General features: G+C 47.0%; 1 protein-coding gene across 15 annotated transcripts in view; it reads right to left on the bottom strand.

The window, feature by feature from the left end:
- LOC119527521 (peptidyl-prolyl cis-trans isomerase E-like) overlaps positions 1-26,369 on the bottom strand; it is an 89,614-nt gene that overhangs the window by 57,341 nt on the left and 5,904 nt on the right. For 11 of the 15 annotated variants that reach the window (XR_005215422.1, XR_005215415.1, XR_005215421.1 and 8 more), the window contains 2 exons: positions 25,532-25,632; positions 15,292-15,487 (listed from right to left, as the gene is read on the bottom strand). Coding sequence is in view for 2 of the 15 variants with exons in the window: in XM_037827623.1 (XP_037683551.1) it covers positions 25,532-25,632 (101 nt within the window). In the remaining 13 variants the exon portion in view is untranslated. Of the gene's footprint in view, positions 1-5,041; positions 5,099-15,291; positions 15,488-25,531; positions 25,633-26,369 lie in introns of all 15 variants that reach the window. The other 4 variants (XR_005215425.1, XM_037827623.1, XM_037827622.1 and 1 more) reach the window with 2 other exon arrangements.

The raw sequence follows: 26,369 nt of genomic DNA, 5'->3' as shown, positions 1-26,369 counted from the left end.
AAATGTCCTCCAACAGTATGAAATTCATCTGCACAGTGTGGTATAATTCATAATTGCACAAATAGGTTGCATGGGCAGGTGGCAGACCCCTCATGTCACCAACCTTTGTTGCACCAGCACTTCTCCCTCAATTCATAGCTATGGCCAGATGGAGGTCCCTTATGACCAGCTGACATAAGAGGAGGAAGGACAGATTTGGTTCACTATGTGATGGTTAGGTTCATGTGTCAACTTGGCCAGGTGATGGTACCCAGGTGTCTAGTCAAGCAAGCACTGGCCTAACCATTGCTGTGAGGATGTTTGTGGCTGGTTAATAAACCAACAGGCTGATTTATTAAATCATCAGTCAATTGGCTGCAGTTGTGGCTGATGATGTCAATGAAGGGCGTGTCTTCCACAATGAGAGAATGCAGTCAGCTGGATTTAATCCAATCAGTTGAAGACTTTTAAGCACGATAGACAGAGGACCTTCACTTCTTTGGCTGACCAGCGAAGCATTTCCTGAGGAGTTCATTGAAGGTGCCAGTTCATTTCCTGAGGAGTTCACTGAACACGTTCATTGAAGTTGCCAGTTTGTTGGCTGAGGAATTCATCAAACGTCTTCATTGGAGTTGCCAGTTTGCTGCCTGCCCTATGGAATTTGGACTTGTGCATACCCACAGTTGCATGAGACAACTTTATAAATCTTATATTTATAGATATAAATATATTCTGTTTCCCTAGAGAACCCTAACTAATACAACTTGGTACCAGGAGTGGTTCCTGAGAAACAGAATCTCAAAATGGGCTTTTACATTTGTTTTCTACTCTGATTAGATTCAAAGGTATTAATGACTCCATTTCCAATAATCAAGATGGCACTGACAGTCCATGGCATGAGTTGGCAACGGAGATACGCAAAATAGCACTGTTTGATTCTCCTAATCATACTCTTGTACGAAGCAAGGCTCTGGGTGACAGTGTTTTCGACACCTTCACAGAGTTTTGCCGAGTTAAGAAGTATAATGATGTTGACTGGTTGCTCTTAGATACACTGGATAAAGTTATAAGAGAAAGGGATGAGCTAAAGGCTTCAAATTTGAAACTTAGGTGCTGTATGACAGATGTAAACGTTTCTATGTGTGCCCTGAAAGAAAATCTTACTTCGTGTGGCCACAGGCTTGAAATTTCTGAAAACCAGACCCAAAGTCTCACTGTGCAAGTAGCAGATTTACAATGTAAACTATAATCTCAACCTTGCAGGGTGTCTGCTGTTATTAAAGACATTGATTGGAAAAGAATGGGATCCTGAAACTTGGGATGGGGACATATGGATTGATAATAGTGGCAGTGAGGACATTGGAACTCTGGATTCTGCTGAGTCTTTGTTAGATATACCTGTAGTAGTCTGTTCTGAGGAAACACTCCCCCCCTCACCTCCAGTCTGACTTGAGGAAACAGCTTTTCCACTCCCAGTCTGCCCTAAGGAGTCTGCCATCCAACCTCCACCTAAAGAGAATAACCCTTCAGTGCCTGCTAATCCTGTAATCACCTCCCCTGAGGAAGCAGCCCTCACTCCTCTGTCTGGAGAGATTAATCCTGTTTTAAGAGATGAAAATGCAACAGAATGTCCTGAGGTAAATGGCTTGAGGGATATTTCTAATTCTTTTCCTGATCCATCCCCACCACCAGTCTTTGCTTCAAGACATATAACTAAAGTCCCAACAGGCCCCAAATGGTGAAGTACAAAGTGTGACCCATGAGGAAGTATGCTATACTCCAAAAGAACTGTATGAGTTTTCCAACTTACACAGACAGAAACCAGGGGAATATGTGTGGGAATGGATATTAAGGGTGTGGGATAATGGTGAAAGGAATATAAGATTGTATCAGGCTGAATTTACTGATATGGGCCCACTAAGCAGAGATTCGGCATTCAATGTTGTAGCTCAAAGGGTTAGAAAGGGTGTTAACAGTTTGGGTGGTTGGCTGAAACATGGATCAAAAGGTGGCTGGCATTACTGGAGGTTGAAATACCAGAACTGCCCTGGTATAATGTAGAGAGGATTCAAAGGCTTAGAGAGATTGGAATGTTGGAGTGGATTTATCATGGAAGACCTCCTCACATACCCTGGAATGTCCAGAGGTTACACCTTGTACCAGGACTGTGAGGAATAAATTTGTGAGACTAGCTCCATCATCCCTGAAGAGCTCTGTAGTCACCCTTCTCTGTAGTTCAGATATTACTGTAGGAACTGCTATCACTGAGCTGGAATCCTTAAACCCAATGGGGATAATCGGACCCCGAGTCAGCAGAAGCCATGTGGCTGCAGTTAATCACCACAGACAAGGTGGGCGTGGCTACCATAATGGAAAACAAGTTCAAAGCAGCAATCAAAATAATCTGACACGCAGAGACTTATGGCATTGGCTAGTAGATCATGGAGTACCAAGTAGTAAAACAGATGGGCAATCGACTAAATTCTTGTTTGCACTATATAAGCAGAATTCTAGGTCAAGTGAACAAAAGTCTCCCTTGAATTAAAAAAACAGAGAGTCACAGCCCCTTAATTAATTCCCAGACTTGAGACAGTTTACAGATCCAGAGCCCCTTGAATGAGGGAAAGGCTGGGTACCCTTGGGGAAGGAGCCTGTTATACTGCCAAAAATTTATAGTTAATCTTCCTTCCAGCCTTCCCCAGGGGGACCTACAGCCTTTTACCAGGGTAACTGTGCATTGGGGAAAAGGAAATGATCAGATATTTCATGGATTATTAGACACTGGTTCAGAAGTGACAATTCCAGGAGACCCAAAACATCACTCTGGTCCAGAGTTGGCACTTACGGAAGTCAAGTGATCAATGAAGTTTTAGCTCAGGTCCATCTCACAGTGGGTCCAGTGGGTCCCCGGACCCATTCTGTGTTTATTTTTCCAGTGTCGGTTTGCATAATTGGAATAGACATACTCAGCAACTGGCAGAATCCTCACACTGGTTCCCTGACTCGTGGAGTGTGGGCTATTATGGTGGGAAAGGCCAAGTGGAATCCACTAGAACTGTCCCTGCCTAGCAAAATAGTAAACCAGAAGCAATACCAGATTCCTGGAGGGATTGCAGAGATTAATGCCACTCTTAAGGACCTGAAAGATGGAGAAGTGGTGATTCCCACCACATCCCCATTCAACTCTATTTGGCCTGTGCAGAAAACAAATGGGTCTTGGAGGATGATAGTGGATTACTGTAAGCTTAACCAGGTGGTGACTCCGATTGCAGCTTCTGTTCCAGATGTGGTATTGCTTGAGCAAATCAACACATCCCCTGGTACTTGGTATGCAGCTATTGAGCTGGCAAATGCTTTTTTCTCAATAGCTGTTAGTAAGGACCACCAGAAACAGTGTGCATTCAGCTGGCAAGGCCAGCGGTTTACATTCACTGTGCTACCTCAGGGTTATATCAGCTCTCTAGCCCTGTCATAATATTGTCCACAGGGATCTTGATCATTTCTCCCTCCCACAAGACATCACACTAGTCCATTATATTGATATGTTGATTGGACCTAGTGAGCAAGAAACAGCAACTACTCTAGATTTGTTGGTAAGGTATTTGTGTGGCAGAGGATGAGAGATAAATCCAACAAAAATACAGGGGCCTTCCATCTCAGTAAGATTTCTAGATGTCCAGTGGTATGGGGCCTGTCAAGATATCCCTTCTAAGGTGAAGGATAAGCTGTTGCATCTGGCCCCTCCTAAGACCAAAAAAGAGGCACAATGCTTAGTTGGCCTCTTTGGATTTCGGAGACAACATATTCCTTATTTGGGTGTGCTACTCTGGCCCATTTACTGAGTGACCAGAAAAGCTTCTAGTTTTGAGTGGGGACTGGAACAAGATGAGGCTCTGCAACACGTCCAGGCTGCTGTGCAAGCTGCTTTGCCACTTGGACCATATCATACAGCTGACCCAATGGTGCTGGATGTGTCAGTGGCAAATAAAGATGCTGTTTGGAGCCTTTGGCAGGCTCCTATAGGAGAATCACAATGTAGGCCCTTAGGATTTTTTTTTAATTCATTTTACTGAGATATATTCCCATACCATGCAGCCATACAAAACAAAGCGTACATTCGATTGTTCACAGTACTATTACATAGTTGTGCATTCATCACCAAAATCAATCTCTGACACCTTCATTACCACACACACAAAAATAACAATAATAATAATTAAAGTGAAAAAGAGCAATTAAAGTAAAAAAGAACACTGGGTGCCTTTGTTTTTTTCCTTCCCCCATTTTTCTACTCATCCATCCATAAACTAGACAAAGGGGAGTGTGGTCCATATGGCTTTCCCAATCACATTGTCACCCCTCATAAGCTCCATTTTTATACAATCATCTTCAAGATTCATGGGTTCTGGGTTGTAGTTTGATAGTTTCAGGTATTTTACTGCTAGCTACTCTGATTTACTAGAACATAAAAAGGGTTGTCTATATTGTGCATAAGAGTGCCCACCAGAATGACCTCTTGGCTCCTTTTGGAATCTCTCTGCCACTGTAGCTTATTTCATTTCCTTTCACATCCCCCTTTTGGTCAAGATGTTCTCCATCCCACGATGCTGGATCTACATTCCTCCCCGGAAGTCATATTCCACGTTGCCAGGGAGATTCACTCCCCGGGGTATCTGATCCCATGTAGGGGAGAGGGCAGTGATTTCACCTGCCAAGTTGGCTTAGCTAGAGAGAGAGGCTCTTAGGACTTTGGAGTAAAGCTTTACCATCCTCTTCAGATAACTACTCTCCATTTGAGAAACAGCTGTTGGCTTGCTGCTGGGCCTTAGTAGAGACAGAACACTTAACCATGGACCACCAAGTTACCATGAGACCTGAGTTACCTATTATGAGCTGGGTGTTGTCCGACCCACCAATCCATAAAGTTGGGCATGCACAGCACCACTCCATCGTAAAATGGAAATGGTATATATGAGACTGAGCTCGAATGGGTCCTGAAAGCACAAGTAAATTACATGAGGAAGTGGCCCAAATGCCATGGCCCCCACCCCTTCCACCTTACCTTCTCTTTCCCAGCCCACAGCTGTGGCATCTTGGGGAGTTCCTTACAATCAGCTGACTGAGGAAGAGAAAATTTGGGCCTGGTTTACAGATGGTTCTGCATGATATGCAGACACCACCCAAAAGTGGACAGCTACAGCACTGCAGCCCCTTTCTGGGATGTCCCTAAAGGACAGTGGTGAGGGGGAAATCCTCCCAGTGGGCAGAACTTCGAGCAGTGCGCCTGGTTGTTCACTTTGCTTGGAAGGAGAACTGGCCAGAGGTGTGTTTGTGTACTGATTCCTGGGCTGTTGCTAATGGTTTGGCTGGATGGTCAGGGACTTGGAAGGAACATGATTGGAAGATTGGTGACAAAGAAGTCTGGGGAAGAAGTATGTGGATAGACCTGAGTGGGTAAAAAACATGAAGATACTTATGTCCCATGTGAATGCTCACCAGAGGGTGACTTCAGCAGATTTTAATAACCAAGTGGAGAAAATGATCTGTTTGGTGGGTACCAATCAGCCTCTTTCCCCAGCCACTCCTGTCACTGCCCAAAGGGCTCATGAACAAAGTGGTCATGGTGGTAGGGATGGAGGTTAGGCATGGGCTCAGCAACATGGACTTCCACTCACCAAGGCTGACCTGGCCACAGCAACTGCTGAGTGCCCAATCTGCCAGCAGCAGAGACCCACACTCAGTCTTTGATATGGCACCATTCCCCAAGGTGATCAGCCTGCTACCTGGTTGCAGGTTGATTAAATTGGAAAAACTTCCATCATGGAAGGGGCTGTGATTTGTTCTTACTGGAAAAGACACATACTCTGGATATGATTTGCCTTCCCTGCATGACAATGCTTCTGCCAAAACTACCATCTGTGGACTTACAGAATGTCTTATACTGGTATTCCACACATCATTGCTTCTGACCAAGTAATCCATTTCACAGCAAATGAAGTGAGGGAATGTGCACATGCTCATGGAATTCTCTGGTCTTACCATGTTCCCCATCATCCAGAGGCATCTGGGTTGACAGAATGGTGGAATGGTGGAATGGCCTGTTGAAGACTCAATTACGGCGCCAACTACGTGGCAATGTCTTGCAGGGCTGGGGCAGTGTTCTCCAGAAGGCTGTGTATACTCTGAATCAGTATCCACTCTATGGTGCTGTTTCTCCCATAGCCAGGATTCATGGGTGGAAACAGGAGTGGCACCACTATCACTCCTTGTGATCTGCTAGGTAAATTTTTGCTTCCTGTTCCTGCAAGCTTAAGCTCTGCTGGTCTACAAGTCTTTGTTCCAAAAGGAGGAATGCTTCCACCAGGAAACACAATAATCCCACTGAACTGGAAGTTAAGACTGCCACCTGGCCACTTTGGGTTTCTTATGCCTCTGAATCAACAGGCAAGGAAGGGGATTACTGTACTGGCTGGGGTGACTGATCCTATCAAGAGGAAATAGCTCTGCAACTACACAATGGAAGTAAGGGTTTTCCTGGAATACAGGAGATCCCCTAGGACGTCGCTTAGTATTACCATGCCCTGTGATTGAAGTCAGTGGAAAACTGCAACAACCCAATCCAGGCAGGGCTACCAATGGCTAAGAAACTTCAGAAATTAAGGTTTGGGTCACCCCATCAGGCAAAGAACCACAGCCAGCAGAAGTGCTTGCTGAGGGTAAAGGGAACATGGAATGAGTAGTGGAAGAAGGTAGTGATAAACATGAACTATGGCCATGTGACCAGTTACAGAAAAGAGGACTATGATAGCATGAATATTTCATTTTGTTATGAGTATGTTGTGTTTGTCTGTAAAGCAAATATCTTTGCTTTCTTCTGTCTTATCCCCTTATCATATGACATAAGCTGTATTGTTCATTTTGCTGTATTTAAGCTATAGGAAATCAATTTTAAGAGTTAGTGTCATCCAAGGACTTGCACCCTATTCTGCAGAGATTTAGTGCATTTCCGTTTGTATGCTGGACAGCAGAGTATTGTTAGGCGAAATACATGTCTGTTATTGTCCTCTACTTAGAGATAAGGTATGGTTTAAGGTGATGTGTATAACTGCCAAGTTGACAAGGGGTGGCCTGTGATGGTGGTTCATGTGTCAACTTGGCCAGGTGATCGTACCTAAGTGTCTGCTGAAGCAAGCACTGGCCTAACCATTGCTGTGAGGATGTTTGTGGCTGGTTAATAAATCAACAGGCTGGTTTATTAAATCATCAGTCAGTTGGCTGCAGCTCTGACTGATGACATGAACGAAAGGCATGTCTTCCACAATGAGAGAATGCAGTCAGCTGGATTTAATCCAATCAGTTGAAGACTTTTAAGCACAATAGATAAAGGACCTTCACTTCTCTGGCTGACCAGCGAAGCCCTTCCTGAGGAGTTCATTGAAGGTGCCAGTTCATTTCCTGAGGAGTTCATCGAACATGTTCATTGAAGTTGCCAGTTCATTGCCTGAGGAGTCACTGGAGTTGCCAGTTTGCTGCCTGCCCTATGGAATTTGGACTTGTGCATACCCACAGTTGCGTGAGACACTTTTATAAATCTTATATGTATTGATATCTCTTGTTGATTCTGTTTCGCTAGAGAACCCTAATTAAAACAAACTATGAACTAGCTCAGGATGTGAGTATGAGTTGAAAATGGACTGCCACTGCACTGTAGCCTTTTTCATGCTAGGGTGGCCATAAAAGACAGTGGTGAGGGGAAATCCTACCAAAGAGGAGGACATCAGGCAATGAACAAGGTTATCTGCTCTGTGTGGAAAGAGAAATGCCCAAAATAAGACTATATATAAATGCAAGAGTAGTGACAGATAGCTTGGGTAGTAGGTCAAGAACCTGGAAGAAAACAGAATAAAGGCTAGGGAGAAGGAGGGATGGGGAAAAGGCATGTGGATGGAACAATGGGTATGGGCACAAAATATGACACAAAATTTTTATCTCAGGTTAATTCCCACCAGACAATATTCACCACAGAAGAAGCATTAAACAACCTAGTGTGCAGATTCAGCTAAGTGACATCAGCCAGCCTATGTTATTGGCCACCCCAGGGCTAGTCCAAAGGGTACTGGAACAAAGTAGCCATGAAGATTGGAATGGAGATAATATGGACAAACAGCATGGGCTGCACTCACCAAGGCTGATGTAGCTACTATCAAATGTCCATACCACTAGCAACTGAGACCAACAATGAGGCCCTCTCCTTCAAGATCAACTAGTCACTTGGCGGCAAGTTGATTACATTGGACCCCTTCCACCCTAGAAAGGGGGAGCATTTCATCTGGACAGGAATCAACAAACATTCTAGATATGGATTTGCTTTTACTGCCTACACAACTTTAAATGCTACCACTACCCAAGGACTAACAAAGTACTTGATCAAAGGGCATAGGATCCTGTATAACACTGCATCAAACCAAGGCACCCATTTTACAGCAGAGGTATGGCAATCAGCACACAAACATGGGATCCATCACTCCTTTCACATACTATGCCATCCAGATCTGACAGAGAAAATAAAAGGCTTTCTGAAGGTGCAGCTGAGGCTGCCAGCTTAGAAATGATACCTTGTGAGGATGAGTATATACCCTATATCAATGACCATTACAGTTCTATGTCTCAGGGTCTTCAGGAACCAAAATGATAGAAGCAGGAGAGGCCCTGCTTACCTTCACTCCTACTTTCCATCCCCACAACTTGAGACTCTATAGCTCTAGCAGTCCTGATTCCTAGAGACACACTTTCACCAGTAGCATCAAACAGAATCCCATTACACTTAACTTACAGCTGCCACCTGACTACTTTGGGCAACTTGTGCTTGCTAAGAGACAAGCAGGTAAGAAAAGAAGTTGCCATCTTGGTGGGGATGAATGACCCTATCATCAGGAGGAGTTAGAGTTGCTGTTACACAATAGGGGTAGTCAGAAAACATTTGGCACCCAAGAGATTGAAAGGCATCGCTTGGTACTCCCTTGCTCCAATTTTATGGGTAAATGCACAAGCACAACAGCCATAGCATCTGAGAAGGGTATAATGATCAGGGGCTGAAATCCCCTCAAATAAAGGTCTAGGTCACCCTACCAGGTAAGACACTTAGACCAGCAAAGCAGCCTGCTGAGGATGACAAGAATATAGAATGGGTAGTAGAGGAAGGAGACGATGAGTATCACCTGAGGTTCTGAGACCAACAGTAGCAATGGGGACTAGTTCATCCTACTAACTTTCCTCTGTAAATTTGCCCAGGAAAAAAGACTAACCAGAGTACAGGAAGAGCCATTCCAAGGTGAAACGAACTTATTATATGAAGCAAATGAATCTGAGTAGTGGGACAGGTGGACTATAGTGAGTGGATGCTGTGGAAAGCAATCCAGATCCCCTTCAAGACCAAGACCCTCCTTCCTTCAGCCTCCAGAAATACTGGCTGCTGCCAGTTCACAGCTGAGTCCTACCATAGGAAATGTCCTTGGCTGAAATGAGCTGCTGTGGCTAAAACTACACCCCTCCCGGGAAACAGCCAGAATTCAATGACTGGTCCATGTAAGGGTGTAAAGACCTAGTCCCTTTGTCTTTCAGGACAACTCTGAAGGGCCAACCAAGCTCCAAAGCTCCATATGGATGGGATCAGCTGAGGTTTTGTTATGAACCCACTAATGGAAGTTCAATTACTTTTCCCCAATCCCCTTACAAGTGCTGTTCCTGAGATCATTCCCCAAAAATCTTCCTGCACACAAGTCTCCGTGAGTCTGTTTTCCAGAGAAATAGACCTAAGACATTCTAAAACTGAAAAAAAAATCAAGTAGTAGTAACATGAACATATATTTTAGAGATATGGCAATGCAAACCAAAATAATCAGCTAAAGAAAGTGGATGCTGCCTCTGGCAGGGCAGAAAAATGCTGATGTTGGGGGGAACAGAAGAATGTCACGTTTTACAACAAACTTTGTAGAACTATTATTCATTAAACTATGAACAAATGTATCTTTGATAAACAACAATAAGCTAGACTGAAAGAAAAAAAAGGAGTATGGAAAAAAAGGGTCAATATTAACATTTAAGAAAAGAGAAGAACACACACCAGTCAATACTACTTAGGCTGGGAAATAGTCTGAGAGTCAAAAAATTTGGCTTTCAACTTGTAACTTTAAATTTAAACTTTATAACTTTCAACTTATAACTGTAGAAAGCTGGCAGACACCTTCTTAACCAACTCATCAAAGTTAACGTCACAAATATTAGAACCGACCTCATTGTGCTTCCTTATGTGATGCATGGACAAGGAAACAACATTGCTTCTGTATTATTCCTGTCAAATGCATGACCTCAATCTAATCTTGAGGCTATACCAGGCAAATCCAAATTGAGGGACAATCTTAAAATAACTAGCCTATCCTTATCAATATGGCAAGATAAAGAAAGACAATGAAAAGCTGAGAAACTATTTCAGATAAAAAGAGAATAAAGAGAATTGACAATTAAATGCAATGTGTGAATCCCTGTCAGGGAGAAAAAAAATGTTAAAATCACTATAAAGGACAATATTGGGAAAAGGGATGACATTTGAACATGGCAATAGTGTTGTATCAATGTTAAATTTCCTGATTTTGATAGCTGTATTGTGGTTTTGTTAATAGGATATCCTTATTCTTAGGAAACATACTGAAATATTTAGGAGGAAAATGGCTTGATGTGTTTAACCTCCTTTCACAGCTCAGATTTGCCCTATGACCCAGCTATTCCTTTACTAGGCATATACTGAGAAGAACAGAAAGTTAAGACACAAACGAACATTTGTAAACTGATGTTTATAGAGGCATTATTCACGATTGCCAAGAGATGGAAACAGCCCAAATGTCCATCAATGGACGAATGGATAAACGAACTGTGGTATATACACACAATGGAATATTATGCAACTGTAAGACAGAACAAAGTCATGGAACATATAATAACGTGGATGAACCTTGAGGACATTATGTTGAGTGAAGACAGCCAGAAACAAAAGGATAAATACTGTATGGTCTCACTAATATGAACTAACATTAATGAACAAACTTTGAGAGTTAAAGCTGAGAACACAGATCATCAGGAGATAGAAAGTTGGTAGCCATCAGGCACTTGATGCTGAAGGATTATAAAATGATCAAAAGGATTGACTGTGTAGATCCAGAAATGGAGACTGCAGTGCTGTGTGATGATAGCACAGTACTGTAGGTGAACTGACCAAGGATGTCTGTGAGTAGGGTTGAGGGAAGAGAGCTGGGGGCATGTGTGATACCAGAGGGAAGGATGGACCAAGGATGTCTGTGAGTAGGGTTGAGGGAAGAGAGCTGGGGGCATGTGTGATACCAGAAGGAAGGACGGACAACAGAGACTGAGACTGTGTAGCTTGGAGAAACCTAGAGTGGTCAGTGATGATGACTAAATACACAAATGTAAAAATATTTTTATATGAGGGAGAACAGATGAATGGTAACCTTGCGGGATGTTGAAAAGGGGATAGTATTGAGGGAAGGAATATAACCAATGCAACTGGAGTCTGGGGTTAACAGTAACATTGTAGTATGCTCCCATTAAATGTGACAGGGGCAATTACCAAAGCTGAATGTCTGGGAGGGAGGGGTGTAGGAGAGGGGTATGGGATTCTTGGTAGTGGTGATGTTGACTGACCTTATTGCTATGTTTTATTTTATTTTTACTTTTACCCTTTTTATTATTCTTTTGTTTCAATTCTTTTTTTGAGTAATGAACATGTGTAAGTGCTAATTGTGGTGATGAATGCACAGTCATATGATACTGTAAATGACTATACACTGTGGATGACTGTATGGTATTTGAATATATCCCTATAAAATTGCAGGGAAAAAAAATAAACAGAGGGACACAAGTGCTGGAGAGAGATGTATGTATTCACTGTTGGTGGGGAAGTAGAATAGTGCAGCCTATCTGGAGGACAGTACAAGAAGCTAGGTATGTAGGGGTTTCAAGAAGCTAGGTATGTAGGGGTTTCAAGGTCCTATAGCCTCAGTATGGGGTATATACTTGGAAGATCAGAGAGCAGGAACAAGAATGGACATTTACGCACCAGTATATAAGGCGGCAGTATTCACTATTTGCAATGGACGGAGGTGGCCTAAGAGTACACTGACTGATGAACAAAATGGTGCACTGTGGTGTATACATACAATAGAATACTGAGTAGCTACAACAAGAAATGAAGCTGTGAGACACGCAACTAGGTGAATGGGTCTTGAGTACAGCATTCTGAATGAAGCATGCCAGAAACAAGAGGACAAACGTTATAATGCCTCACTAATATGGACTAACTATAATGTGTAAACTCTGAGAACTGAATCTTAGGGCACAGCTTTTCAGAGGAATGCTTATTGTAATGGTCCCTAGATTGTAAGCTCTTACAGCGTCACATCTACTCCTGAGTTATCATGGTTATCTATAAATCCTAAGATGCTGAGCTCCTTCTGTATAACCTGGTTGGTCTCTGGAACTTTGGGTATCTGTGTGACACATGAGACTCAGAGCTAGAACTTGGGAGCTATGAATGTCAATATTACCCCATATGGCAACTGTTTAAAGTGCTGAAAAAGAATTCAGACTTTAATAATTAGAGATATGAATGAAGAAGATCTGGGTAGGACTAAGGCAAATCAGGCCCGAGGGTAAAGGACGATACTGTTTTTTTGTTTTTTTGTTTTTTAAATTCAGTTTTGTTGAGATATACTCACACACCATATAATCATCTATGGTGTACAATCAACCGTTCACAATACCATCATATAGTTGTGCATTCATCACCCCAATCTATTTTTGAACATTTTCCTTATACCAGAAGGAATCAGAATAAAAAATAAAAATAAAAAAGAACACCCAAATCATCCTCCCCATCCCACCCTATTCTTCATTCAGTCTCTATCCCCATTTATCTACTCATCTATCCATACACTGGATAAAGGGAGTACGATCCACAAGGTTTTCACAATCACACTGTCACCCCTTGTAATCTACATTCTTATACAGTTGTCTTCAAGAGTCAAGGCTACTGGGTTGGAGTCTGGTAGTTTCAGGTATTTATTTCTAGCTATTCCAATACAATAAAACCTAAAAAGTATTATCTATATAGTGCGTAAGAATGTCCACCAGAGTGACCTCTCGACTCCATTTGAAATCTCTCACCACTGAAGCTTTATTTTGTTTCATTTCACATCCCCCTTTTGGTCAAGAAGATGTTCTCAATCCCACAATGCCAGGTCCAGATTCATCCCTGGGAGTCATATCCTGCGTTGCCAGGGAGATTTACACCCCTGGGAGTCAGGTCCCACAAATAGAGGGGAAGGCAGTGAGATCACCTGCCGAAGTGGCTTAGTTAGAGAGAGATGGCCACATCTGAGCAACAAAGAGACTCTCAGGGGGAGACTCTTAAGCACAATTATAAGCAGGTTTAGCCTCTCCTTTGCAGTAACAAGCTCCAAAGGGGCAAGCCCCAAAACAGAGGGCTCAGCATCTGACTGGGTTTTAAAACTACAAATTGTGTGCGAGACCAAGGGAGAGGATGTTTATCTGGTGCAGGATCTATATTTTTTGTAGCACACTACATAATTTAACTTGTACAATCAGTTTATTTGAACAACATAGGTGCAAGGGAGCAGTGAATGCGAAGTGGGATTTGGTGAGCTTGTACAGGTTGGGGTGAAATCTCAATTCATCCCAGAGTGATATGAGCAGAGAGTGTGATATGGGCAGAGAGTAAAACTATATTTGCAAGGCCCACTGAGAAACTGGGAAGAAATGTGGAAATGTTGGACTTCCCCACCTGGGCTATTGCTGATTTTCCTGCAAACATTGAGGACTGCCAATTTAGTGGGCTGAGCCCTCGATCTGGAGGCTTTCCCTTGTGAGGCTAGTTGCTGCAAAGGAGAGGCTAAGCCCACTTATAATTGTGCCTAGGAGTCCCCCCCAGAGAGCCTCTTTATTGCTAGATGTGGCCCCCTCTCTCTCTAAGCCCACTTGGCAGGCAAACTCACTACCCTCTCCCCTAAGTGGGATATGACAGCAAGTGGTGTAAATCCCCCTGGCGATGCGGGAAATGACTCCTGCAGATGAGCCTGGACTCAGCACTGTGGGATTGAGAGGATCTTCTTGACCAAAAGGGGGAGGAGAGATGAAACAAAATAAAGTTCTAGTGGCTGAGAGATTTCAAATGGAGTTGAGAGGTCACTCTGGAGCATATTCTGATGTGCTATATATAGATATCACTTTTTAGTTTTTAGTGTGGTCGAATGACTAGAGGGAAATACCTGAAGCTGTCAAACTGCAACCCAGTGACCTTGATTCTTGAAGAGGACTGTATAATTATGTAGCTTGTATAGTGTAACTGTGACTGTGTGACTGTGAAAACCTTGTGGCTTGCACTCCCTTTGTCCAGTGTATGGACAGATGAGTGGAAAATTGGAGACAAAAATTAGATGAAGAATAGGGTGGGATGGAGGGGATGGAAAGATTTAGGTGTTCTTTTTTGCTTTTATTTTCATTTTGGAGAAAGGAAAAGGTTCAAAACTTGATCCTGGTGATGAACGCACAACTGTATGATGATGCTGTGAATAACTGATTGTACAATGTGGATGACTGTAGAGTGTGTGAATGTATCTCAATTAAACTGTATTTTTAAAAAAATGCCTGCTCTGCTTTGTTTATTACTAGATGCTGGGATCTGAGATGCCTTAGACGGACTCAGGTAGAAACTGTCAAGGGCCCAGGAGTCTAGGCGGCTTCCTCCCCAACCTGCTCAGCCACCAGCTTCCCAGCTGTCTTGACCAAGGAGTCCTGCTCACTTGCTGTCATGGGAACGATTTCTGAACACAGAAGCATGTGGATGCACCCAACCGGCTTGTTCTCAATCTTAATGGCCATGTACACCTGAGGATTCAACCAGGCCTTTTTGGCTGTAGGCTCTACCTAGATGCAGAAGAAACTGCTAGCTTACAGAGAACTCCCTGAGTGCCCAGTATTCTTCTCAACACAATTCCAGGAGCAAGCTGGGACCTTCTCTCTATGAAGAGGCACAAAAGGCTAACAGAGCCGCAGAAGGCAGGAGCAATGCCACAGCACCCAGCTGGGCACCTAGGGACTGGACTGGGCCCCACCCCACAGGCATGCTGTTTCATCAAGCTCACCCTCTCAGACACCTCACCCTGCTTCACCCCGCCCTGCAGTCACAGAACAACACTCTCTGGCCCATCTTCAAAATCTCACCATCTTCAAATCCCAGTTCAAGCTTCTTGACACCTTCTTGTCACCTTCTTGACTCCAACTCCTTCTGTGCTTACTGCTGCACATTCACAGGTTGGCTACAATGCAAGCAGGAAGGGCGACTCTCTTGCTTGGGCCTAAGTGCTCAGAAGATAGTAGAGAAGATTCGGGCCTTGTTTTGTGCTCCAAGTAGAAAAGGCTGAGTGGAGAACCAAGAAAACATTCAATGCAAACCCTTCCATTTGTTTGACAGAGAAAACTCTATTGCCCTTTACCTCTTCTGTAGTTTGGACAGTAGTTCACCTTACATGATTGAAGCTATCAGGCCAAATATGAGGATTATAAAATAAGTAGATGTGCCCTCTGTCGTTAAGAAATTGGCTGTCTGGGGGTGGGGTGGGGAGGAATGACAGGGATAGCCACAGGCATGAGAGGCGGCACACATTCTAGAGCTATACAGCCTTGGTTCAAATCTCAACTCCACTACTTACTAGCTGTAACAATGGGCAAATGATATAACCTATTTTTGCCCCAGTTTTCTCATCTACAAGTGGGGATAATAACTACTTATCTCAAAGGATTGTTATTAGGATTAAGTATTTGTAAAGCACTTAGAACAATGCCTGGAATTATGTTAGCAATATTTAAGCATTTGTTAAACAGTTATATCAATATAATAAATGCTAGGACAGAGTACCAAAGAAGCTCAGAGACCATCAGAGCCCAGAAGGGACACTTATTTAACTCAGCTGGAGGATACAGAAACATTTCCTGGAGAAGGTGGTAACTGAGTTGAGCTACGAAAGATGAGTAGGGGTTAGCCAGATTAAATAAAGTGCATTTTAAGCAGAGGAACTGCTTATGCAAAAACAGATTTATAGGAAACTACAAACCTTTGTTTCTTAGAGTGTAAAATGGGGATAAAGTGTGGAGAGACGGGCAGGGGTCAAAATATGAGAGTCCTTCCATCCTTTATAGATGGAGTCTGGACTCTATCCTATAGATGAACAGAGCCCCTGGAATGCTTGAAGAGAGTGATATAGCCAAATCTATACTTTAAAAAGTTCCCTCTGGCTGCTAAGGAAAGGAAAAGAGCAGGCTGGACGAGAGGGACCAGTTAGTAGGCTACTGTAATTTTTCATGGGAGAGCTGATAGGACCTAAGCCAAGACAATGGTGGCAGTAACAAACAGGAGAGGAGAGATTGACAAAGATGTAAAGGATAAAATTAGCAGGATATGACAAAGCATTAGTTATGAATTATAATGAGGGGATGTGCCAGTTTGGGTATACTGTGTCCCCCAACAGCCATGTTCTTTAATGCAATCTTGTAAGGGCAGACATTAATCTTTTGACTGAGTGTGTTCATGGAGATGTGACTTGCAGGATACTGATTACGTGCTTCGACTTGGCGGGCCTGGGCTGGGGGACCTGATCAGCCCCTGGGGAGCGTGGTGGGCATGGGTGACAGCGCCCTCCACAGCCCCCCAGGCCTGGGAAAGTGAGGCCGGAGGCAGGCCCCATTTCCTCACCCCAAAGTACAACCGTTGGGGAGGGCTTGCCGGAGAAAACCCCCCCCCGTGCCTTACCCGCACCCTCCACCCTCTTCGTTACCGGAGCAACTCCCGCCCCTTTTCAAACAACCTCCGCGCCCTCTCAGAACCAATCCAAGCCTTTAACCTCTACAGCTACCCCGCCCTCTAAACCGCCCGATATAAGCTTGTACTCTCCCCTAATAAACTCTCTTGGCTTCCTCACCCTAAAAGAAACGTGTCCCGCCTGTTCCTTCTCGCCGCCCTCCACACCTTGCACGCCACCGCCGGGGACCGGGCCCAGTCCCCCGCCTCGCCCTCGCCTCCGGGAAAGAGCCCCCGCCGCCGGTACCCTCCGAGCAATCCCGAGAGCATAGGATTTAGCAACCGGCCGCCACCACCCCCCCCCAGAAGAGTCAACAACGACCGCAACTGGCGCCCAACGTGGGGCAGGTCCTCTCCACGCAGCGGTCCAGTAAAACCACCCGCTCGCCCGGACGCCTCTCCAACTCCCCTTCTCCTCGCCTGCAAGGTAAGGGCCGCCTCTCCCTCGCCGCCCCGCGGAGCCGCCTCTCCCTCGCCGCTCCACGTCTGGAGCCGCCTCTCCCACGCCGCTCCGCGCCCGGGCCGCTCTTCCTTTCCCGCATTAACCTGGCTTTTGCCCCCTACTACCTTTCGTCCTCTCTTCCTATGTCCCCCCATTCCTCCTAACACTCTTCCTCCAGTAGCTTTCCCTCTTCCCCTCCATTACTTTGCTGTGGTCCTTTGTGTCTTTGTTTCTTTGTTTGGCGCCGTGTGCCTCTTTGCAACCGCCCCCCCCCCCCCAAACTGCTCTCGCTATCAGAGGGTCCTGCTTTCTATTCTCGCCGTCTCCTTCGGCCTCGCGGCCACGGTTTACCTCATTTTCTTTACTCAATAAACAACCCCCCCTTTTTTTCTCCCTCCGCTATGGGTAATCGTCTATCTGCACGCCAAGCACCTCAAGTTCGCGCTCTAGCGGGTCTCCTAGACACACATCGCTGTAAGGTGTCTGTCCGGCAGCTGCAAGTATACTGGGACCTCCTGCTGCCCTTTAACCCATGGCTCACCACTTGCCATCTTTGGGACCCTGTTACTTATAATCGCCTTATTGATCGGGTCACCAACGCCATGGAACATGAGAGCAAGCGCTTCCCTCCCGGCTTGCTCCCCACCTTAATAACCGTCCGCTCCTGCCTTCAAGGCTCCCTCCCCCCTGATCGAGGCCCCATTAAATCCAAGGAGGCCCTATCAACCCAGTCAACAGATTCAGACAGCGATACTAATGTAGACCACGATTCGGACACAGAATCCTTAGTCGAGCAGATTAACAACGCGCTCGAAGTCGCCCCCCAAAAACAAAGCAATACTAAGCCTCTCCAAAATGGCGAACTTCCTCCTTCTTCTTCCACTGAGGGGAGGAAGTGCTCTAGTGATGACGTCAGCCCTAAGCCGGGCCGGAAACCGCATGCGCTTTACCCCGCCCTTTCACAGGGCGGAGTTAGTCCGCCATCTTATGCCTTGGGCCCCGCCCTTTCACAGGACGGGGCTAGTCCACCATCTTATGCCTTAGCCACTCCCACCGCGCCGCCGTCTTGCGACGCTTGGGGCCTCCCACTTCCACCTCCCCCTTCGGCGAGCTCCCCCTCGGAGCCGCTACCGGCAGCTGCCGCCACTCCTCCCACCCTGCCGACTAACAACCCCTGGCTGCCTTCTACACCTCAAGGCAACCCTTGGGGCAACGCTCCCCCTACCCCCACTCCCGTACCAGGCCCTCTGCAAGCGCGTCCTCCTTTCTCTCGTGCTTTTCGCTGCTTTCCTCTTAACCTTACCCCCACACCGCAGAAACCGTACGACTGGTATCCCATTGACTCAGATACTATCAAGCAGCTTCGCAGGGCCGTCAAGGAAGACGGGTTAGGTAGCCCATACGCTTCCCAATTACTACAGGATATCACCATGGACTTTTGCCTCCCCCAAGACTGGGCCTCGCTTGCCCGTACCATTCTTAACCCCGGCCAGTTTGTTGATTGGCGTGCTCACTTCCAGGCGGAAGCAGCTAAGCAAAGCGAGCAAGACGCAGCCACTGGAGTCTATCATCACCCCGAAGCCTACTTGGGCACGGGAGCGTTTATAAATGCATCCGCCTATATTAATGCGCCTGCCACCTTTTGGCCTATCCTTCGGGGAATCGCCTTGCGAGCTTTTGCCAACTGTTCCGCCTGTCAGCCTACTAAATTCACCAAGCTCCTCCAGGAGCCAAATGAGCCTTTTGCCACTTTTGTCTCTAGGGTTGAAGAAACCTGCGCTCGAAAGGTTAATGATCCCCAGGCCCAACTGGCTCTCGCTCGAGAACTCATTCTCGAGGGAGCCAATCCCCCTTGCAAGCAGGCTATTCTTCCCTTGCGGGAGAAAAGCCTATACGATTGGGTACTCGCCTGCAGCACCTTTGACCCAGCTGCCGCGTCCCTAGCCCAGGCTGTCTCTGGCGCTGTCACTGCCGCCTTAGCCGCCACCACCGGTTGCTTTAAGTGCGGGCAGAGCGGTCATTTTGCCCGGGAGTGCCCCAATGCAGAGGTCAGCCGCCCGCCTTTCATGCAGCGCAATGGGCGCCCCCCTCCCACTCCTTGCCCACGCTGCCAGCGTGGCTATCACTGGGCGCGCGATTGTAAAAATAACCCCAAAAACCTCTGCCGCTGCCCTGGTGTCAATCAGCGCCAAAACGCTGAGCAAGCTTTAAACTCCAAGCGGGGCAAGCCTCAGCCCCGCCCCTAAGAGGCAGCGTGCTGGCCGGTTCTAATAAAACTAATCACCTCACCGGCAATAAAACGCTTCTCTGGACAGTGCCTATCACTCCAGAAAAGCCTACTCATAAGTTAAGAATAGAGGGGCAATGGTACACGGGCACGCTCGATTCAGGGGCAGAAGTCTCTTGCATGCCCGCTCAGTATGCCACCATGTGCATGGTTCTCGATGGTCCCTCGGTAGTGGGAGCCACTGGTACCTCCACCTCTCTCCAGGCCATAGGGCCCATTAAGTGGGAGGATGAAGAGGGCCACTCAGGCACCTTCCGCCCGTTATTTCTACACACCATAGACCAAATTTTATGGGGCCGTGACATCCTCGCCGCCTCCGGGGCAGTGCTTACCACACAGCCCCCCCAATAATGTGCGCCACTGCTCGTTTAACACCTCCAGCGCCCGTTCCTCTACAGTGGGATACTGAGGAACCTATATGGGTGGAGCAGTGGCCCCTTCCCACGCATAAATTAGTGGCACTTCAAGCCCTTGTCCAAGAACAATTGGACGCTAACCACATAGAACCTTCTACTAGTCCCTATAATTCGCCAGTGTTTGTTATTCATAAAAAAGCCACAGGGAAATTTAGGCTCCTCAATGATCTGCGGGAGATCAATAAGCATATTCTTCCCATGGGTTCCCTGCAGCCTGGCCTCCCCCATCCGGTGGCAATCCCGGCCCACTATCATGTAGCCACCATTGACATCAAAGACTGTTTCTTTTCCATCCCGCTACATGAGCGAGACCGCCCGCGCTTTGCCTTTACAGTTCCCGTCCCCAATCACGCGGGCGCGGCTGGCAGGTACCAATGGAAAGTCCTCCCTCAAGGGATGCGTAACAGTCCGGCCATCTGCCAAATGTATGTTAATCACGCAGTGGCCCCCCTGCGAAAGCGGGCCATGCTCATCCATTACATGGATGACATCTTGGTGGCCTCTGAGGACGCCGAGGCGCTTCCTCTAATCCTTAAAGACCTCACCACTAATTTAGCTGAACTCGGCCTTACGGTTCAGCCCGAAAAAGTTCCAATTGTGCCTCCATTAGCCTTCTTAGGGTTTAGTATTGATAAAACCATTGCCCCGTCCGCTCCCCAGCTGGACATACCGGATCGGGTCACTATCACTGAGCTCCAACAGCTCTGTGGCCAGATCAATTGGCTCCGCTCTGCGTTGCCAATCACCACCGCGCAGCTCCAACCACTCTTTATGCTGCTGAGTGTCCCTGAAGCCCCGCCGCTAGCAGTCTCCCGGCGCATTAAGATCACCCAGGAGGCAAAGGAAGCCATTGCCGCTATTAACAAGGCACTCGCCACCTGCTGTCTCAACAGGTTCAGCACTAGAGAGGGCAATCTTATAGCACTCATCCTTTCTACGCCCGGCATACCCATGGGCTGCCTGTGGCAGGAAGGCCCTCTACTTTGGGTGCACCCTGCTAAAAGCCGGCTTAGGAAAATTTGCCCCGCAGTGCGGCTCTGGATCAGCCTAGCTTCAGATCTAGTCACCCTGGCTGTTCATGTATTTGAAGAGCCGCCGGAAAAAATTGTTTGGCCCCTGGACGCAGGCCAAACCCGCCTGCTTATACGTGATAACCCGGACATGCAAATCCTCTTAGAAGGATTTCAGGGGGAATTCAGCTGCCACTATCCTAGCCATCGACTGTTACAGGGGCTCGCCAAGCTTCCCTTCCGCAGCCCCTTCCATCCTTTCCCCTCCTCTGCACCCATCCCGGGTGCCACTACCGTCTTCACTGACGCCTCCAAAACCCGTTTCGCCTTCCTCTCTTATTCCCAGGACCACCCGGAACCCCGCCTATTCAGTTATGTCAACCTTCATTCAGTCCAAGTGGGGGAAATTCTGGCAGTGTCATACGCGCTAAACACCCACTGTAACCACCCAGTAAACATTTTCACAGACAGCCTCTACACGTATCAGGTCTGCCGAGTCCTCGCGTTTTCCACCTTTTTCCCCGGGAACTCGGCCATTGATAAAGCACTTTCTGACCTCAGGAGCATCCTGGAGCATCGACAGGATCCTTGGTTCATTAGCCACATTCGTAGTCACTCAGGCCTTCCGGGGCCCTTGGCTAATGGCAATAGTATAGTAGACCAAGCGGTCTCAGCTCAGAATCCCCCTTGCCGGGGAAACGGCCAAACACTGTATCAAGGCCCTAAGACAAGGAATTCTCTTCATGGGAGTCCCCTGGGACCTAAAAACAGACAATGGGCCTGCCTATCGCAGTGCCTCCTTTGCGGCCTTCCTTCAGTTATATAACATCACCCATCATTTCGGCATCCCCTATAATCCTCAGGGGCAAGCCATTGTGGAAGCAGTCCATCGCCGCTTAAAAACACAAATTGAAAAAGAAAGGGCAATGCTCCCCCAGGCAACTCCAGGGGACCTTATCATAGCAGCCCTTATTCACCTTAATCTACTCACATTCAATAAGGAAGGGCTTTCGCCCCTACATAAACATTGGGGGCCCTCGTATAGGCCCACCCAGGCCCCGATGGTCTACTGGAAGGACCCAGAGAGTAATGCCTGGAAGGGTCCCTCCCCACTCCTCGCCCAGGGGCGCGGGTTTGCTTGTGTTTTCCCAGATGATGCAGCACAACCAATCTGGATCCCAGGAAGGGCAATCCAGCCCGCCACCAGCAACCACGCGTCTAACGAGACGAGAATGCCGTCGTCTCCGCAACCTAGTGCACCAGATGACAACAGTACACCTGGGCCTGGACCCCAGTCCGAGTAATACAGAAAATAGCCCCTCGGAATGCAATTGGAATACCTCTGCCGTCCCCCTAACCTTTCATTCAGTCTCCTTTACAGGAAAGTGCATCCGCCCTTGCTCAAGTAACTCTCCCAACCTCACAGCTTGTGCCAACTACTCATCTCCCAGCAGCTCTGCCAAGTTTCTTATTCCCCACAACTCCTCCCAATGGCTCTGCTCCTCTACAGGACTTACCCCCTGCCTTAACGTGCAAACCCTCAATACAACTAATGAAACTTGCCTCCTAATTGTCCTTATCCCTAGGGTCCTATACCACAGCGAGGAAGACTTCTTCCTCCGCCTGGAAAGAACTGCAGCTCCTGCCCCTCTGCAAAAGCGAGAGCCCATCACCGCCCTCACGATCGCCTCCCTCTTAGGTCTTGCAGGCGCTGGCACCGGGATCGCTGCGTTAGCCAGTCAAGGCTCCGCCCTAACTCACCTCCGGGCGGCTGTTGACGAGGACATTCGTCACCTACAAAACGCTATTTCCCATCTTAAAAATTCTGTTAACTCCCTCTCTGAGGTCGTGCTCCAAAACCGCCGAGGTCTCGACCTTCTTCTCCTCAAAGAAGGAGGCCTTTGCGCCGCCCTAGGAGAAGAATGCTGTGTATATGCCAATTCCACAGGTCTCGCCGAAGACAGCCTAAAGAAAGTCCGAGAGGGACTAGAACAGCGCAAAAGGGACCGTGAAGCTGCCAACTATTGGTCCCACATCTTTACCTCCCTCCTCCCTTACCTCCTCCCCCTCATAGGCCCCCTACTAATAATTATTCTAGCTCTCACCCTAGGACCCTGGGTTATCCGCAGACTTCGCCAACTTGCTAAAAGCCAGGCCAATACCAATGCTGTCCTCTCATCATTTGTGCAAGTCCAGTATCAACAACTTGCCTCCACTGAAGAAGCTAACCCTCTGCAGCGTCGCCACCCTCGTCCATCCCGCAAGCAGCGAGGCCCCTGTCGAGCGCCCGGGCGCCACACCAACGTCAAGCTCCAACCTCGCTGAGCCACCGTCAACCCCTTTTCCCCTCCCCGGCCTCCCCCTTCCCTCATCCCTTAGCGGACCTCTCCGGTAAGCTTCTTCCTTTAATTAGAAAAGAAGGGGGAAATGCGGGATACTGATTACGTGCTTCGACTTGGCGGGCCTGGGCTGGGGGACCTGATCAGCCCCTGGGGAGCGTGGTGGGCACGGGTGACAGCGCCCTCCACAGCCCCCCAGGCCTGGGAAAGTGAGGCCGGAGGCAGGCCCCATTTCCTCACCCCAAAGTACAACCGTTGGGGAGGGCTTGCCGGAGAAACCCCCCCCCCCCGTGCCTTACCCGCACCCTCCACCCTCTTCGTTACCGGAGCAACTCCCGCCCCTTTTCAAACAACCTCCGCGCCCTCTCAGAACCAATCCAAGCCTTTAACCTCTACAGCTACCCCGCCCTCTAAACCGCCCGATATAAGCTTGTACTCTCCCCTAATAAACTCTCTTGGCTTCCTCACCCTAAAAGAAACATGTCCCGCCTGTTCCTTCTCGCCGCCCTCCACACCTTGCACGCCACCGCCGGGGACCGGGCCCAGTCCCCCGCCTCGCCCTCGCCTCCGGGAAAGAGCCCCCGCCGCCGGTACCCTCCGAGCAATCCCGAGAGCATAGGATTTAGCAACCGGCCGCCACCCCCCACCCCAGAAGAGTCAACAACGACCGCAGTGACTCAATCAACTGTGGGTGAGACTTTTGATTAAATTATTTCCATTTGTTATTAGGATTAAATATTTGTAAAGCACTTAGAACAGTGCCTGGAATTATGTTAGCAATATTTAAGCATTTGTTAAACAGTTATATCAATATAATAAATCTTGTAAGGGCAGACATTAATCTTTTGACTGAGTGTTTCCATGGAGATGTGACTCAGTCAACTGTGGGTGGGCCTTAATTAAATCACTGGAGTCCTATAAGAGAGTCCACAGTCGGAACTCAGAGCAGCTGAGAGGGACATTTTGGAGAGAAGCTAAGAGCTGATACTGACACTGACACTTGGAGATGCTTGGAGACATTTAGAGATGCTAACCTAGAGTTTGCTCTGGAGAAGCTAAGAGAGACAAGCCCAGAGACATTTTGGAGAAGGTCATTTTGAAACCAGGACCCCAGAACAAAGGACCAGCAGACGCCAGCCATGTGCCTTCTCAGATGACAGAGTTGTTCCAGATGCCATCAGTCATTCTTCAGTGAAGGTATCCTCTTGTTGATGCCTTAATTTGGACATTTTCACAGCCTTAGAACTTTAAATTTGTAACCGAATAAATCCCCTTTATAAAAGCCAATCTATTTCCAGTATTTTGCATAATGGTAGCATTAGCAAACCAGAATAGGGATCTCAGATGGCACTAAGGTTCTGGCTTAGATGACTGTGGAACATGGCAAAATTAACTAAGATCCAGCACAAAGGAAGACCAGCATGAAAGAAGGTGAGGAAATCCATCAGGGAATTGTTTTGTTTATTTCTGGTGTCTGTGAGATATTCAGGCAGAAATATGTGCCAGTCTGGAGAGAGGTTAGGGCTAGGGATAGAAATTGGGAAATCATCAGCACATGTGTGGTTGTTAGCGCCTCTGACGGGATAAAACAGCTGAAACTGCTCAAGTCAAGTGTGGAGAGAGAGCAGTTGAGCTAAGGAGGAACTCAGAGAAACACCACTGTTCAAAGGGTGGACAGAGGTGGAAGAGCCCCTGAATTATCCTGAGAAGCAACGTTCAGGGTGGTCTATTGAAAAGAAGGAAAAAGTGCTGGGGTGGGGAGAGACTTGAACCTGTACACAGACTTATGGGAAGGTTCTTCTACCTTATTCTGTCTCCCTGAAATCAAAGGAGAAAAAGGAAGACAGCCTGATGCCAAAGTTTTCAGTGAGGGAGCGGGAAAGGTCAGGAGGATGGTGGAGGAAGGCAATTAGGAGCACTCCAGTCCTCTGCCACCTCAGACGTCCCTCTCAGTCCAAAGCAGTCACTAACTGGAACCCAAGCACATATAGAGCCCCACAGGACAAGAAACCCAAAGCTTCTCTGTTCAATTCGCCCACCATCACCCACATCAAAAATGCCCTGGGTGGAAAGCACCAGCCTCTCCACTGGAAACACGGAACTTCATGCTTACCTCCTGGGTTTCTGCTTTGGGGGACTGTGACCCTTCTTCCTCTTTATTCTCTTCAAGAGTCTTCCCAGAAAACTTCTTCAAGCAGTCATCATCTGACCAAACTGAAAGGAAAGAGTCAAACAAATGTTAAGAAATTCAAGCTACCAGTCAACTGCTAAATAGCTCTGTCCGGTCCATCACTGCTTTGATCAGCAAAGTGGAGAACACTATGTGGCTCTCATAGTCAGCGGTGAATGAGAATAAGGAGAAGGGACTAAGCCAAGCCAAAAGGGAAGTCCTAGCCCTTGCCAAGACTGAAGTAGGATAATTAATGTCTATGTCTAAAAGCACAACTTTCACAGGGAACAATGCCTCTAGCTTTGCTGAGAATCTCAAACTCTTTATTGCTATGTAGGTACTGCACTCGTCTCTCCACTATGAACCACTCTACTCTTGAACAAGAGGTGAGATGGGACTAAAAATGCAACAAAGGCCAAAGATGAGGACATGATGGGGAATCTTTGGTTATTCCCATTCACCTGGTCTGAAAGAACCTCCCTTAATTCTCACTGGTTTGGCCAAATTGACACAAATTGTCTGCCCAAAGAGCTCAGATTCATTCTGAAAAGACTGATATATAACTCAGCTGTTTACTAGGTTAAAAGAGCATCTATCAGCCTTCCATTTCCTTCTGAGACATCTGAGACCTGCTCATGATTAATTCCAAGCCCAGGACATGCAGCCCACAACAACAAGCTAAGCACAAAGAAACTCACAAAGAAGCCTATGAGCCATCATATACTTTTTTTTTTTCAATTTCCGCAAAGAGGAATGCCTGTGCTGCATGATCTTTGGATTT

Source organism: Choloepus didactylus, chromosome 2, assembly GCF_015220235.1.
Source record: "Choloepus didactylus isolate mChoDid1 chromosome 2, mChoDid1.pri, whole genome shotgun sequence".
NCBI lineage: Eukaryota > Metazoa > Chordata > Mammalia > Pilosa > Megalonychidae > Choloepus > Choloepus didactylus.
The sequence above is the reverse complement of the archived record's forward strand: the minus strand, read 5'-3'. Positions and strand labels throughout refer to the sequence as shown.